Consider the following 16794-nt stretch of genomic DNA (forward strand, 5'->3'; position numbering starts at 1 on the left):
AGGTTGAAATACAATGAACTTAAATTTGAGAATCAGGTTTAATGTAACTGGCATGTTGTAAAATTTGTTTTGCAGCAGCAGTACAGTTCAATACACAAAATACTATGGTAAGAAATATATGTAGAATTAAATTAAATAAATAATGCAACAAGAGAACAAAACTAGTGAGGCAGTGTTCATAGGTTGGTATATTTTGGGCAGATCAGGACCAGTGCATTTTGTCCCAAATACGCGGCTCCCTTAATTAGCGAAGTTTTATGGAAAGCCTGAATGCTTGAAACTGCAGTGAGCAAAACAGTTCTGAATTGTCTTACTGCTTATTTCTCACCAATTATCAGTGACAAAATTCATTGCTTTTTGAACACAAACACACATAATTGACGCTATTTAAAAACTCTTTGCACTAGACGTGGTGTCATGTCCAATGGCCACACAAATGCATGTGACTGGTACTAGTTAGAAACTGTTCAGCAACAGTCTCCTGTCCTAATTAAACGACATAGTGTCCCAAATAAACAAGGGGAATCCTGGCTACCTTCAGGCTCCTGTACATCCACCCTGGAGGTAGAATTGAGAAGAGGCATGTCCTGGGAGATGGAGGTCCTTAATGAAGTATACCGCTGAAATAATTTAACCTAAGTAAATTATTGTTCCATTCACAGGTCCGAAACTCTACAAGGAACCCAGTGCCAAGTCCAATAAGTATATAATACAGAATGCAATTACTCGCTGCTGCCTGGCAGGGAAGGTGAATGAGCCCCAAAAGAATAAGATATTGGAGGTGAGATTGATTGTCCATTGATCTTCCCTCTGGTAATGTTGTGCTACCTAATCAGGGATGGATAATAACTGGTTTTGAACCCAGTGAGTGATTGCAGCCTGGAGAGTCCTTCGACACAATGTGTTAAATATAGTAATTTTTCACACTGAACCAAATAAATACTTAAAAAAGATATTCCAATAATGTGGTGGATATGGATGAGGCGTTAATAAGATGGGTCTGTCAAGGAACCAGCACTGGGGCCACCTGTGTTTCCTCTATCCTGTGAACTGATGGAAAATGTCCAAAACTATTTTCTGCAACAGGTTGGGATGGATTAAAATCAGAGTCACAGAGTACTACAGCACAGAAACAGGCCCTTCTGCCGAACTACTGCACCTGTACCCAGACCTTCCCATCCAAGCTTCTCTTAAATTGAACTCAGTTTTGCCAATTCCACTGGCAACTCATTCTGAACTTACACCAGCCTGTGAGTGAAGAAATTTCCCTTCAGTTTCCCCTTAAATGTTTTGCCTTTCACTCTAAAACCATGGCTTCTAGTTCTAGTCTCACCCAACCTGAGGAGAAAAAACTTGCAGGCACTTGCCCCATGTATATCCCTCATAATGTTGTACTCCTCTATAAGATCTCCCCTTATTCTCTTGTGGTCCCATGAATAACCTTATCCCTTCCCTACAACTCGGGTCTCGGAGTCCCAGCAACACCTTTGTAAATTTTCTATGCACTCTTTCAATCTTGATATCTTTCCTGTAGGTAGTTGACTAGAACGTCACATAATACTACAAATTCGGCCTCAACAACATCTTAAACAACTTCAAAATAGCATCCCAACTCCCGTACTCAATACTTTGAGTTTTGAAGGCCAATGTGTCAAAAGCTGTCTTTAGGATCCTATCTACCTGTGGACGCCACCTGTGTCACATCTGCCCCGTGAACTAATGGGAAAAGTGCAGAAATGATTGCTGCAACTGATTGGGATGGATTCCCAGTGGACACAAGGTGGAGAAAGAGAAATAAGAACAAGATCAAAGAAATGGGCTTGCTTTCTGCATCTGACTGAAGTGCATGAACTGCACGTTAATAACCACAGTAAAGTTAACCAGAAGCAATGATGTCAGAGAGTAAGTGTTGCATTTATTCCTGCCTCAACTATTTCCTCGGGCAGCTCATTCCAGGTACTCGTTACCCTCTGTGTAAAATTGCTTCTCGGCTCTCTCAAATCCCTTCCCTCTTATCTTGTATCTATGCCATCCAGTCAAAGAAAATATTGGCTTTATTTGTCACATACACATCAAAACATACATCATCCTGCATTGTTAATGGCAAAAATGTCACCATGTTTCTGATGTCAACATGCCTTGCCCACAATTCACTAACACTGAACTGTATGTCTTTGGAATGTGAAAAGAAATCAGAGCACGTGGTCATGGAGAGAACATTCAAGTTCCTTACCGACAGTGGTGGAACTGAATGCCAATAGGTGACTGCTGATTCTGAATAGTGTTATGCTAACTGCTGTGCTACTAGCTGCCAGGGCAGTTATGGACTCACCAACCCTGGGGAAAAGACTACATAACCATCCACCTTGTCCATACTTGATGAGATTTTGTAAACTTCCATGAGGTAATCAATCTCTCATTCAACTGTGTTCCAAGGAATAAAGATCCCTCTCTATAACTCAGGCCCTCTGGTCCAGGCAACAATCCTCGTCAATCTCTTCTCCACCTCCTCCTGCTTGACATTGTCTTCCCTATAACACGATGATCAAAACTGTAGACAAAGGAAGTATTAGAATAGCGCAGACACAAACGTGTGCGTAGGAGTACTGGCAAACGATAAACAACACAGATGCTGAAAATCCAGAGCAACATACTGGAGGAATGCGCAGGTAGGGCAGCATCTATGGAGGGGAGTGAATGGTAGATGTTTGGAGCTGAGACCCTTCATCGGGACTGGAAAGAAAGGAGAGAGCCCAGTGCAGATTCCTCCAACGTTCTGTGTGTGTGTTGCTCAGCATTTCCAGCATCTGCAGAATCTCTCATGTTTATGATTTGTGGAGTCTCTAAGGTGTAGAACCATAAGACATAGGAGTAGATTGAGACTGCTCTGGCGTTTGATCATGGCTGATCTATTATCTCTCTCAATCCCATTCTCCTGCCTTCTGTCTGTAAGCTTTGACACCCTTACTCATCAAGAAACTAATAACTTCCACCTTAAATATACCCAATGACTTGACCTCCACAGCTTTCTGCAACACTTAATTCCACAGATTCACCACTCTCTGCCTGAAGAAATTCCTCCTTATCTACTCTGAAGAAGTTTAAATCTTCTGTTTGACTGATAGGAACTGTTGTATTGGGGATTACTTTTTAAAAGAGTTTCTATTTGTACATTCTTCTAGCCAATCTTTATCTTTCTCCTGCTGTTGCTGCAAAGGTTGCCAATTTATCTCACAACATGCATGTGACTTTGAATAGAACAACATGTTTACAGAACATTTGAGTATCTGTCCTTTTGGAGGTAGTGCAGGAAGATGCAACAAGATCCAAAACATTAGTTTGATGTATGTGTATTAAGACATTATACTCGAAGTGATGAGTTGCCTCTCTTGGATCCAGTTAATTACATGGAAGTTGAAAGTTTTGTCATCTACCACCTTTTGTTTCTTGACAGGAAATTGAGAAAAGCAAGTCTAATCACTATCTGATCCTGTTCCGTGACAACAGTTGTCAGTTCCGGGCTGTGTACACGTTTCCCCCAGAGTCCGAGGAGATGCATCGAGTGGCCGGAGTTGGACCCAAGGTCATCACTAAAAACATGATCGAAGGGATCTACAAATACAATTCTGACCGGAAGCAATTCACCCAGATCCCCAGCAAGACCCTGTCTGCCAGCGTTGACGCAGTCACTATCCAAGGGCACCTGTGGCAGTCCAAGAGGCTGGGTACCCCCAAAAAGCCATCCAAGTGATGGACTCCTCCCCTCCCCATCCCCTCTCCTGTACAGACGGACAAGTCAAAACTTTTAGGTCTTAATTTGCCAACCACCCATTTGCTTTCTCTTCCTAACCCCTCCCCACCCTTTTCTACTATTTCTCATGGATCGTTAAGCTATTCCTGGCCATTTCTGCATGTCGTTTCCATTCAACTGACAGCATCCAAACAAGCGAATCGATGTTTCTATCACGTGGATTGAAGGAGGTTACAAGTATGACATTGTGGCACCTGTAGAGATTGTCCAAAGGATTCACAAAGCGATGGAGGTGGGAGCACTAGAGGATATTATCCAAAACCTATAAGCACTAACAGATTTGTTAAGGAATTTAACAAGGTCAAAATATCTTTCTAAAACAATCTAGATGTATAATTTTTTTTTCGAACTTGATTCCTGATGATTACTACTGATGACTGAAATAATGTCTGTGTATATATTAGAGCTATTTAAATGATTTAGCTGTTTGTATAGATGAAATATTTAAGGTTCTGCTTATTGGAAAGAATGGTTTGGGTGTTTTGCAAGTTACTGTACATAACTTGTTGCAGTATTTGTTGTATAAAACAAAGTGCTGTTGAGGTTTTATTATTTCAGATAGTCAATGAAACCATTCCGACCTGCCTGCTTTGTTGGAAGAATGAACTAAGTATCTTTAATTGCTAGCTTGAGAAGCTGTATATCCTCAGAACTAAACGTATCTCAGCAGATACTGGTAAATGTCAGGGTAGCCCCATAGTTGAACTTCAGGCTCAAGCTGTGCACATTGTGGTTGCATCAGTGCTTGAATTTGTCCAGGATTGAGCAGGGCCTGGGTTGACTTTCCTGATGGCAAACAAAATCTTAGATCTTCAGTTTGCATTGAGTTAGTGTAAAACATTGCAGGTCGCAGCCTACTGTGGAGTTTGAGTTGATGAAACCAGGTCAAGTGGAAGCCAGTGGATTCAGATCCTGGGAAGCTACCCTTTGTGAACTCCTTCTTCTGATTTTCTTAAGACGTCTTCAGGGTCATTCAATTGCTCCGATGTCATCTCTGTTGCTTTTCTGTCTGAGAAAGGGTGTGTGAATGAGCTGACAATGTTGTTTTCCAGTGGATTGACTCAGTTGAAATCCAGCCTGGCTGCGGTCTGGAAGTGAAGCTGATTTCCAGGTAACTAGGCCAACATTGCACCTGAACCATGTGGAAATCTCTGTAGAACATGTAGAGTATTCCACTTCAAAGGCTCAGGTCTGCATCAGCACAACATCCAGTCCGGAATGAGTCAGACTATGGACCCCAATCCATTGCAACATAGTTTAATTAACATTGTGGTGGTCTGCAACAGTTCTATTGACTTTCAGAACACCAGTGTAGAAAACCATATCTACAATTTTTTTAAAAAATGTTATTTATTTCTTTATAATTTTGTTAAACTTGGTTCTCTTCCTTGTGAACATGTGTGTAGAGATTAGGGAAATGTGTTCCAGTTTCTCTCAGTCTAGCACATGAAGCAGGTAGTCTGTGCTGCCTTGGTCATTCCCACGTCACTGAATACAGTTTGCAAGTGACCTTGTTTGGGAGTTTTTTTTAATATAAGTACCACCAGTATCCCTCAATTTTTCACCTGCCCACTCCCCCACCAAATTAAAAATAACTTGTGCTATTCTATCATTTTTTATTAAAACCTTGCCAAAACTTGTCAATCCTGCCCATTCCAGAGTGGTATGAGGCTAGCAGGAAAGCCACTTGGATGGAATTTGTGACCTCCTGGAGTTTTTCCATTGTCTTCCTGTACCCCCTGCCCCCCACATCAAGCTTCCTGTAATCTGTCATATGAACCTGCCAGCTTCCAGTCCTCATACCCATTTGGTTGGAGTACATGTCGAGGATGCATGCGCTCAGTGGCCTGATGTGTGAACGGGATGGTCAGACCAAGGGGAATTGAGGGTAAACAGACCAAAAGGGAGGAGTGATTTTGTACACCAGTGTTTATGAGAATCATGAATTCCTGAACTAATTATGCACTTTTTTATTTAATGTAAAGTTCTGGCACAATTTTCTTAAAACCATGAACTGGAACTCTGTAAACAGTTAGCATCTAGCTTTGTTGAAATTACTTCACATCTGCAACCAAATATTTGGATCTTAGTTCTACTTTGTAACATTCCATTGGACAGAAAGATTGTGTATTTTTTTTTTAAAAGAGGTCCTGTGTGGTTAACCATATGTATTCACCATTCTCCTTGAGGTAGCAGTTAAGTGAATTACTGAATTGTTCAGTGTTTCTGCTGAAAAGCATCTGGGCCTCGAGTGAGATACTGTCAACAATCTTGTCTGTGTCACTGCTTGGCTTACCAGCTGCCAAGAATAGTTGCCCTGTGTGTGTGTTGGTTACAGGACAGAATAGAATCAAGGGATCTGAACAAACATGGGAGCTTTAACTGCAGAATGTTAAACTTGACACCATTTTTAGAGATTAGTAAATTCATTCCTCATCCCACTCACCCCCCCCCACCCACACACTTTTTCCAGTTTTTAGTATTTGCCTTGTCTACTGCCATTCTTTCATGTGGATTGAGTACAAACCCCAGCCAGAGAGGATTGATGATTTGCTGCAAGATGTGTTGATAATGGACCAGAGAATTTGGGTTTGTGGAGCTCCTAATAAACTGTGTCCATTAGGCAGGTGGAAAACAATGTTTGCATAGAACTTGCTGGCAATGCCTGTTTTTCAGATATTTTTAATCAAGCAGATTAGCAACAGGCAATACTGGAAATAGCTTAAGCAGTACTCTAGTCATCCTATGAGGTGTTAATGAGCCTCTCTGGGGAGACATGAAGTGAATGATCCATGGATAAGCCTGGACTGAAAGTTGATTTGGCCCTGTATCAAATAAGGGTCCAAGTTTAAAATTGTAACATTACATTTGGTAGCACATTTGTGCTCCAGATTTAGGTGGGTTCTGGTGTATGTGTCTACAGCTGTGGGACTTGGGATCTGTATTACTCGAAGGAATAACATGACAAAAACCTGGAAATTTAATAAACAATTTACACAAATGTAATTTGTCCTGGCTTGCATTCTGTTCTAATTCAGACTGACTTAAAGGTATGTTCCATATATTTTCTCAACACTAATCATCTCTGGTGAGACTGCAGATTATTCTCCATTGTAAACTAATTGTCCATTTTTGGCAGTACTGATACATAGGCAAAAGTAAACGCACAGAGAAGGAAGTACAAAGTTGGTGGTTGGTCACAGTCATTACTTTGGTAACCTATATGAAGCAGAAAACATTGCTTACAGGCTGTTACACATTTGAAGATTTTAACTTTATTTAAATCACTACAAATCCTACGGTAGGCACACAAGTTCAACAGAAGTGAAGTCAGTGCCTAGTAATTCAAGGCAAGGTAATTGGAACGCACATTATTAAAGCAGCAAGTCTTTGCAGTAGTTCAGCCCAGAACCTTAAATAATACAGGGCAATGGCAGCTTCTGTTGAAATACACCTTATCCAGCTCGGAGATGGACCAAGTAAGCACTCTGCAAGGAGTCAGGGCTCAGTCATCCTTCAGACCCCCAAACACTGCGGTGGGGACCACCTTCTGTTCGAGTGGTACCTCTGAAATAGAGAAACAAAGCATTGGGTTAATTATTGAGAGTGTAACAATTTCAGTTTACAGTAGAAGAACACGTTCATTGAGAACAACCTGTTCACGCCAACCATGTCTATCCAAACAAGTCCTACTTGGCTGTGTTTGGCCCAAATCCCACCTTATATGAACATATACTTATTCAAGGTGTCTTAAATTTCACCCATGTTGGAGAACTGCCTCTAGCATTTGCTTGTTCCATATACTAAGTGGCCTCTGTGTGGAAAACGTTACTCCTCAGATTCCAGAAAACGAATCAATGACAGAGAAACCTGTCTGGGAAAGCATTTAAAGTGGAAAGCCTGTTACACCCGGGGGGGGGGGGGGGCGTTCCACTCTCTTGACCTTGAAGTTTAGGTTCCCGTTACATATTTTACCTCTCATCCTTACCTATGACAGTTGGTTCTAGTCTCACCCAAGCTCCATGGAAAAAGCCTGCTTGCGTTTACCTTATCTAGTCCCCTCAAATTTTTATACGTCTAGCAAACTTCCACTTATTCTCCTTCACTTAACTGAGTGAAAAGCACCCCCCCCCCACCATGTTCTGTTTCACCTTTCACTCTTGCCCTATGACCTCTGGTTCTCGTCTTACTCAACTTCAGTGAAAACGGTGCTCCCGCCACAGCCTCCTCTACATTTGTGAGACCCGTTTGCAAATTGAGGGAGCACTTCATTGAACACCCATGGCTCCATCTGCCAAAAGTGGAATTTCCTGGGGATCAAGCATTTTAATTCCACTTCCCATTCTGGTATTCAGTGCATGGCCTGCTCGTGCCAAGATGAGGCCACCCTCAGGGTGGAGGAGCAATACCTTATATTCCATCTGGGTAGCCTCCAACCCGATGGAATGAATACCGATTGCCCCTCCCTCCCCGCTCTTCTATTCCCCAGTCTGCCCTTTTACCTCTTCACACCTGCCTATCATTTCCCCAAGTTCCCACCTCCTTCCCATTCTCCTCTTGGATTCCTTCTCCAGCCATTGACCTTTCCCATACACCTGGCTTCACATTTCACCTAACTAGCCTCCTTCCTTCTGTCTTGAAGAAAGGCCTCGGCCCAAAACATCAACTGCAATTCATTTCCATAGATACTGCCTGACCTGCTGACCATTTTGTGTGTGTTGCTTCAGCAGAAAGAGCCTGTTTGCATTTATTCTTTCTATACCCCCAATTCTGTATACATCTATCAAATCTTCCCTCATTCTCCTACACTCCAGGGAATAAAAACCTAATGTAAACCTTTCCCTATAACTCAGGTCTTAAATCTAGGCAACACTTTGTAAATTTTCTCTGTACTTTTTTCCAGACATGGGTGATCAGAACTGTACACAACACTCCAAACTGGGCTTCACCAACATCTTACACAACTTCAACATAACATCCCAATTCCTGTACTCAGTACAGTGATTAATGAAGGCTCACTTTATGTTCTTACCTACTGGTTATACCACTTAAGAAATTATGGATCTGCATTCCAAAATTATTATTATACATTAATCCAGCTCTCCACAACAGAAACCACCGGTACCTTAATGCATCCATTGGGCTGTGGTCTTTACTGACATCTTAAAGATGTGAGAATAAGCAGGAATGGAGATAATTTAGGGAACATGCCAGAAGGTAAAAGCAAAATGTTTTGAAGGAATGAGGGATGGGGACAGTGAAGGCAGTGAGAGACTTCCAAGGCAAAAGGGTTTAGGAGGTTCATGAAGTTTTCAAACAAGTACATGTCAAAAGTGCAGCCATCATACTCCCTCCTGATTAAAGTCTGCAAATTCCACATACCATCAGGTTCTTCTTCACCATCATCGTCATCATCGTCATCAATGTCAATCTCATCTGGATTAGCCTGCTTTGTAAGCTCTGCAAGTTCATCACGAGACGCATCACTCCTACAGATGAGATGAGAAAGCATATTAATCTCTTTTATCTTTAGAATATTTCCTCCAAACACTTGGAGCGACTTTTTTTTTTTGCAGTAAAGGTAACAAGGTTATGCTTCACAAATTTATTCACAGAAACATCCAAGTGTGGTGTAAGTTTTCTGTTCGGGAGAAACTCTGCGGCTATCCTGTGAAGTCCTCTGGAAGTGCACACAAGAAAGCCACCCATGTACAAGTAGAACAATCTGTCCCACCTGCTGCTGGATTGGCATATTTTCCAGACTCTCATTACCAACTTTGAATTCACTATATTAAAATATATTACAAAGTGATATTTAACTCAATTCCTTTCAAATTATTGAGGCAACTGGGACTCAGATGGGTAAATGGGATCATGCCAAACAGTACCTGGTGAGCCAGGTGCTGAAATTCCAGGATTTCAGATTAGTTGGATAGTGGATTATTTAAATTTTACTGTCCTGAGGACTTCAGCCACTCAATCTCAGCCCAGTTCATTCAGGCTGCACTGGATTCAAACTGCACTTGGCATTAAGAAGAACCAACTCAAGCATAAACCTTAACTGTTTTGGAAGAATCAGCAGGTAAGGCAGAAATGAATGGGGCAGGGAGGGGAGAAATGGTCAAGAAAAGGGTTAAAGTTTGTTGCATGTATATCGAAACATATAGTGAAATGCAATATTTGAATCAAATCAGCTAGGATTGCACAGGGTAGTCTACAAGAATTGGCACACTTCCGGCACCAACAAAGCATACATACAACTTACTAACCTTAACCCATACGCATTTGGAATTTGGGAAGGAAGTAGAGCCCTGGTCAAGAACAGAACTGACAAACTTATTAAAGACAGTGGCAGGAATTGAACCCCAATCTTACAGCTGTAAAGCATTGTGCGAACCGCTAGGGTGTAGTGTCATCACACCACGGCTTGAAGGGAAAGGGCTGTTGGTCAACGCAGGAGAAGGACGTTAATTCGGATTCTGTCCCGACTCTCAGCGTACCTGACAAACAGAATTTTGTCCTTGGGTTTTGGTCGTTCCCTTTCAGCCTCCTCAGCTATCTGTTGCGCCTTCTGCTCCAGTAACTTCATGTCATCCATTCCGCTCTGCCCTGGAGCCAGGTCAGACACTGCAAAACAGAAGATAGGCAGTCAAGTTCACTGCCTCACTCTGGATTACCACAGGGGACCGGGTTTATTAAGTTTCCATAAGACATAGGTGCAGAATTAGGCCATTCAGACCATTGAGTCTGCTCCACCATTCAATCATGACTGATTTATAATCAGAATCACCTTATTGCCAGTATTTGAAACACACCAGGAGTTCACTGGTTCGATGCCAAGCATAAACCACAGGACAATACCATAATGGACAACACAATAGCAACCAACAATTTACAAAACGATAGTGCAAACAATTACTGCAAATGTCAATAACCAAACTTAAATAAATGTGAACATATGAACAGACTAAATAATTATTAACAGAACAAGGAGACCAGGAAAGACCATTCAACAGATGTTGTGTAGGGACAATTCAGACAATACACCTGAGTGAGTTTTGTTGAGAAGCTGGATAGCTGGAGGAAGGAAGCTCCAGAGATGGTGTGTGGTCTGATGGTGATGAACATGTAGTACCTCCCTGATGGCAATTTGGTGAATAGGTGACTGCCAGGGCAAGTGGGGTCAGCAGTAATTTTCCCAGCTCTTTTCTTCACTCTGGTGGTGAACAGGAATTTTAATGTTGGCAGCTGACAGCCAATGATCTTCTCTGCTGAGCCGACTAGTCGCTGCAACCAAGACTTGGACAAGGACGAGGCAGCGGAAAATGAAATGGTCACAACAATCTCAATGATGGCTGAGTAGAAATTCGCCAGATTATGCCCTGAGATGTTAAGTGAAATGGTGATAGAGGTAGTCACAACAATCTCAATGATGGCTGAGTAGAAATTCGCCAGATTATGCCCTGAGATGTTAAGTGAAATGGTGATAGAGGTAGTCACAACAATCTCAATGATGGCTGAGTAGAAATTCGCCAGATTATGCCCTGAGATGTTAAGTGAAATGGTGATAGAGGTAGTCACAACAATCTCAATGATGGCTGAGTAGAAATTCGCCAGATTATGCCCTGAGATGTTCAAGCTTCCCAAGCTGTTCCTGGGTGTCCTATGTTGTGAAATGTGTTGCTTTGTGGCAGCAATATGTTGCCATAAAATTATATAAACTGTAACTAAAGAGGGGGAAAAGTACTGAGGTGATGTTCATTGGCCACTCAGAAATCTGATAGCAGAGGGGAAGAAGCTGTTCCTGAATCGTTGACTGTCTTCAGGCTCCCATACTCCCTTCCTTGATGGTAGCAATAAGAAGAGGGCACGTCCTGGGTGATGGGAGTCTTTAATAATGGATGCAGTCTTTTTAAGGCATCACCTTTTGAAGATGTCCTGGATGTTGGGGAGGCTAGTGCCCATGGTGTTATTGACCGTGTTTACAACTTTTTGCAGCTTTTTCCAATCCAGTGCACACCAAACAGTGATGCAATGAGTTAGAATGCTCTTCATGGTACCAAATCTCCTCAAACTCCAAATGAAATACAACCACTGTGGTGCCTTCTTTGTAACTGCATCAATATGTTGGGCTCAGAGATGATGACACCCAGGAACTTGAAACTGCTCACCCTTTCCACTGCCGATCCCTCGACGAGGACTGCTATTTCCCCTTCCTGAAGTCCACAATCAATTATTCGGTCTTAATGACGTTGAGTACAAGGTTGTTTCTGCAACACCACTCAACCAGCTGATCAAATAGCATGATCGGGCATATTAATGTATGGCTGAGAGACTGATGTAGGGGGCAGGGCTCACTGGGGGAGGTATGGCCTGTACAAAAAGGATGGGTTACACCCAAACCCAAAGGGGTCCAATATCCTAGCAGGCAGGTTTAATAGCGCTGTTAGGGAGGGTTTAAACTAATTTGGCCAGAGTGATAGGGCTGAGGAAGGGGCAAACAAATAAATCAAAGATAGCGTGCAACAGAGATGATAGAAAGGACAAGCAGGAGATGAGGCACAATCACAGCCAGTGGGATGAGTTACAGGGCAATAGAGGCGTGGTGCAGTTAAAACAGAAATCGACAAATACTGGACTGAAAATGTTATATTTGAATGCACGCAGCACAAGAGAGAAAATGGACCATCTTGAAATTCAGCTACAGATTGACAAGTATGACGTTGTGGCCATCTCTGAAACTTGGCTAAAGGATGCCTGCCACTGAGAGCTGAACGTCCAAGGATATACGGTGATTTGGAAAGATAGGTTAGTAGGCAGAGTCGGTGGTGTGGCCCTACATAGATGAAATAATATTAAATCATTAGAAAGGGATGACATAGGATTGGAAGGTGTAGAGTCTCTATGGGTTGAGTTAAGAAATGGCAAGGGTAAAAGGACCCTAATGGCAGTTATATACAGGCCTCCAAACAGCAGCCGGGATGTGGATTACAAATTACAGCAGGAGGTAGAAAAGGCGTGTCAGAAGGGCAAAATCATGATAATTGTTAGGGATTTTAATACGAAATTGGATCAGGGAAAACCAAGGGATCGGCTGTGCTGGATTGGGTGTTGTGCAATGATCCGGAGAGCTTAAGGTTAAGGAATCTTTGGGGAACAGTGATCATAATATGATTGAGTTCACTTTGAAATTTGAGAAGGAATTTTAAATTCCTTTGTGTCAGTATTTCAGTGGAATAAAGGAAATTACAATGACATGAGAGGGGAACTGGCCAAGGTTGACTGGAAAGAGACACTAGCAGGAAGGACAGCACAGCAGCAATGGCTGGAGTTTCTGCAAAAAATGAGGGAAGTGCAAGATAGATATATTCCAAATAAGAAGAAATTTTCAAATGGAAGAAGGACACTATTGTGCTGACAAGTGAAGCCAGAGCCAAAGTAAAAGCAAAAGAGAGGGCATACAAAGAAGCCAAAGCTAGTGGGAAGATAGAGGATTGGGAAGCTTTTAAAAACTCAGAAGGAAACTCAGAAGGTCACTAGGAAGGAAAAGATGAATTAAGAAAGGAAGCTGCCGACTATTATCGAAGAAAATACTAAAAGCTTTTTTAAGTATATAAAGGGTAAAAGAGGGTAGATATAAGACCAATAAAGAATGATTCTGGAAGAAGGGTGGGAGGCAACAGAAAGGAAACTATAGACCTGTTAGCCTGGCATCAGTGGTTGGGAAGTCGTTGGAATTGATCGTTAGGGATGAGATTAGAGAGTACCTGGAGGCACATGACAAGTTAGGCCAAAGCCATCATGGTTCCCTGAAAGGAAAATCCTGCCTGACTAAGCTACTGCAATTTTTTGAGGAAATTACAATCAGGGTAGACAAAGGAGATGTAGTAGATGTGGTGTACCTGGATTTTCCGAAGGCCTTTGACAAGGTGCCACACATGAGGCTGCTTAGTGAGATAAGAGCCCATAGAATTACAGGGGAGTTACTAGCATGGGCCGAGCATTGGCTGATCAGCAGAAAACAGGGAGTGGGAATAAAGGGATCCTATTCTGGCTGGCTGCCAGTTACAAGTGGAGTTCCACAGGGGTCAGTGTTGTGACTGCTGCTTTTTACGATGTGTGTCAATGATTTGGACTATGGGATTAATGGGTTTGTGGCTAAATTAGCCGATGATACAAAGATAGGTGGAGGAGTGGGTAGTGTTGAGGAAACAGAGAGCCTGCACAGAGACTTAGATAATTTAGGAGAATGGGCAAAGAAGTGGCAAATGAAATACAATGTTGGAAAGTGTATGGTCATGCACTTTGGTGGAAGAAATAAACGGTTCAGAGATGATTTATGAGAATGATTCCAGGAATGAAAGGGTTACCATATGAGGAACGTCTGGCAGCTCTTGGGCTGTAGTCCCTGGAGTTCAAGAGAATGAGGGGGGGATCTCATAGAAACATTCCAAATGTTAAAATGCCCGAACAGATTAGATAAGGCAAAGTTATTTCCCATGGTAGGGGAGTGTAGGACAAGGGGGCATGACTTCAGGATTGAAGGACGTCCATTTAAAACAGAGATGCGGAGAAATTAATTTAGTCAGAGGGTGGTAAATCTGTGGAATTTGTTGCCATGAGTGGCTGTGGAGGCCAAGTCATTGTGTGAATTCAAGGCAGAGATAGATGGGTTCTTGATTAGCCAGGGCATCAAAGGGTATGGGGTGAAGGCAGGGGAGTGGGGATGACTGGAAGAATTAGATCAGCCGTGAGTGAATGGCAGAGCAGACTTGATGGGCCGAATAGCCTACCTCTATTCCTATATCTTACAGTCTTATGGTCTATCTTGATCCCATATTCCTCCTCGTCACAAATTCTGCCAATAGTTGGGTCGACGGCAAATTTATAGATGCCATTTGAGCTGTGCCTAGCCACACAAAATTGGTTGTGGAGAGAGTAGAGTAGTGGGTTAATCATGCATCCTTGAGATGCGCCAGTGTTGATTATCAGTGAGATGTTATATCCAATCCACACAGACTGTGGCCTCCCGGTGAGGAAATCAAGGGTCCAGTTGCTGAGGGAAGTACAAAGGCTCAGGTCTTGGAGCTTGTTGATTAGAACTGAAGGTATGAATGTGTTGAACGTTGAGCTGTAGACAACAAAGAGCAGCCTGACTTGGGTACTGCTATTATCCAGCTGTTCCAAAGCTAAGAGCAGAGCCAGGGAGAATTCATTAGCTGTAGACCTATTGTGGCGACAGGCAAATTGCAGCAGATCCAGGTCCTTGCTCAGGTACGAGTTGATTCTGGCCATGGCCAACCTCTCAAAACACTTCATCCAGTAGATGTGAATGCTACTGTGATAGTCATTGAGGAAGTTCACCCTGCTCTTCTTGGGCACTGGTATGATTGCTGCTCTTTTAAAGCAGATGGGAACCTCCAACTGCAGCAGTGAGAGATTGAAGATATCTTTCCACACTCCTGTCAAATGGTTAGCACAGGTTTACAGAGCCCCACCAGGTACACTACCAGGGCCTGACGCCTTGCGTCATCCTCATGAAAGATGTTCTGCTATCAGCCTCTGAGACAGAGATCACAAGGTCATCGGATGCTGCAGGGATTGGCACAGGTGTACTTTTATTCTTCCTTTCAAAGCAGCATAAAGGTGTTGAGCTCAACTGGGAGTGATGCACGACAGCCAACATGATGTTGGGTTTCACTTTGTAGGAAATAATGGCCTGCAAACCCAGCCAGAGCTGACATGCACCAATTCCATCTCTAACCTCAATTGGAATTGTTTCCTTGCCCTTAAAATAGCCTTAGTCAGTTGTACCTTAACTTCTTGTATAGTTCTGGATCACTGGTCTCAAATGCCACAGATCTAGCCCTCAGCAGACTATGAATCTTCTGGCTCATCCCCAGCTTTGGTTTGGGCATGTCTGGTATGTTCTCGATGGCACACACTCATCCACACAGGTCTTGGTCAGTGACAAAAGTGGCATATTCATTCAGACTTGAAGATGCATCCCCAATATTGTCCAACTCAAAGCAGTCCTGTAAGCGTTCTCTCACCTCCCTTGACCATGTCTTCTAGGCCCTCACCACTGATGCAGTGGTCTTTAGTCTTTGCGTATATGCTGGGAATAGAAATACAGCCAGATGATTGGACCTCCCAAACAGCGGGCATGGGATGGTACAGTAAGCATTTTTGATGGTGCTATAAGTGTCAAATGTGTTGGCTTCTCTGGTTACACAGCTGATATACTGGTGATAGTTGTTCAGAGACATCAAGCTGGCCTGACATCGCCATCATCCACAATGATAGGAAAGACATCAGGGTGTGCAGTTTCAAGCCTGAATATGTTGCTAGTTCCTCCAGTGCCTGCCTAAGGTGGAATGTACATCGCTAACAGGATGATGATAGAAAACTCCCTCAGTAGAAAAAATGGATGACATTTGACTACTACGTGTTTAGGGTCAAATGAGTAGGACTGAGATAGAACCACCACGTTTGTGCACCACTATGAGTTAATCAGAACATATACTTCACCCTGCTGTTCTTGGACACCGGTACAATTGTCCTTCTGTGCCTTCAAAAGACTCAGCTGTCTTGTCTTTGCAGAGAATCGCGAAGCTATCGAACTGCAGTGCTACGTCCAAAATGGCAGAGGAGGGGGATAGCCATTTATTTTCCTTTCCTTTTTTTATCCCTCTAAATCCCTTTCTCCTTCGACATCCTGACTAATTAAGAACCCATTGACTTGCCCACCTCAGCCAGATGTGGTGATGAATTGCAGAGTCACCATGCTCTGGCTAAGAAATTCCCTTTCATATCTTTTCTAAAGGTACGGTATGTTCTTCTATTCTGAGGTTGTACCCACTGGTCTTAGACTCCCCCACTATAGGAAACATCTGCTCCACATCCACTCTGTCTAGAGATTTCAATATTCAAACTATTTTGCTCAAATGTAGCTTTCACCAAGGGTAGATTGATATCCTATT

At 42.7% G+C, this 16794-nt stretch overlaps 2 protein-coding genes across 4 annotated transcripts in view; one reads left to right on the forward strand and one right to left on the reverse strand.

Moving 5' to 3' along the window:
- camsap3 (calmodulin regulated spectrin-associated protein family, member 3) overlaps positions 1–5949 on the forward strand; it is a 245721-nt gene extending 239772 nt beyond the window's left edge. For all 3 annotated transcript variants that reach the window (XM_063035960.1, XM_063035961.1, XM_063035963.1), the window contains 2 exons: positions 663–781; positions 3455–5949. In XM_063035960.1, coding sequence (XP_062892030.1) covers positions 663–781; positions 3455–3751 — 416 coding nt within the window. In that variant the 3' untranslated portion in view covers positions 3752–5949. The remainder of the gene's footprint in view (positions 1–662; positions 782–3454) is intronic.
- A 136-nt stretch (positions 5950–6085) lies between these two features.
- Positions 6086–16794, reverse strand: part of xab2 (XPA binding protein 2) — an 85241-nt gene continuing 74532 nt past the window's right edge. Inside the window, exons 17-19 of the mRNA XM_063035964.1 lie at positions 10312–10438; positions 9194–9300; positions 6086–7378 (exon numbers count right to left, since the gene is read on the reverse strand). Coding sequence (XP_062892034.1) covers positions 7317–7378; positions 9194–9300; positions 10312–10438 — 296 coding nt within the window. The 3' untranslated portion in view covers positions 6086–7316. The remainder of the gene's footprint in view (positions 7379–9193; positions 9301–10311; positions 10439–16794) is intronic.

Source organism: Mobula hypostoma, chromosome 29 (assembly GCF_963921235.1).
Source record: "Mobula hypostoma chromosome 29, sMobHyp1.1, whole genome shotgun sequence".
Lineage (NCBI taxonomy): Eukaryota > Metazoa > Chordata > Chondrichthyes > Myliobatiformes > Myliobatidae > Mobula > Mobula hypostoma.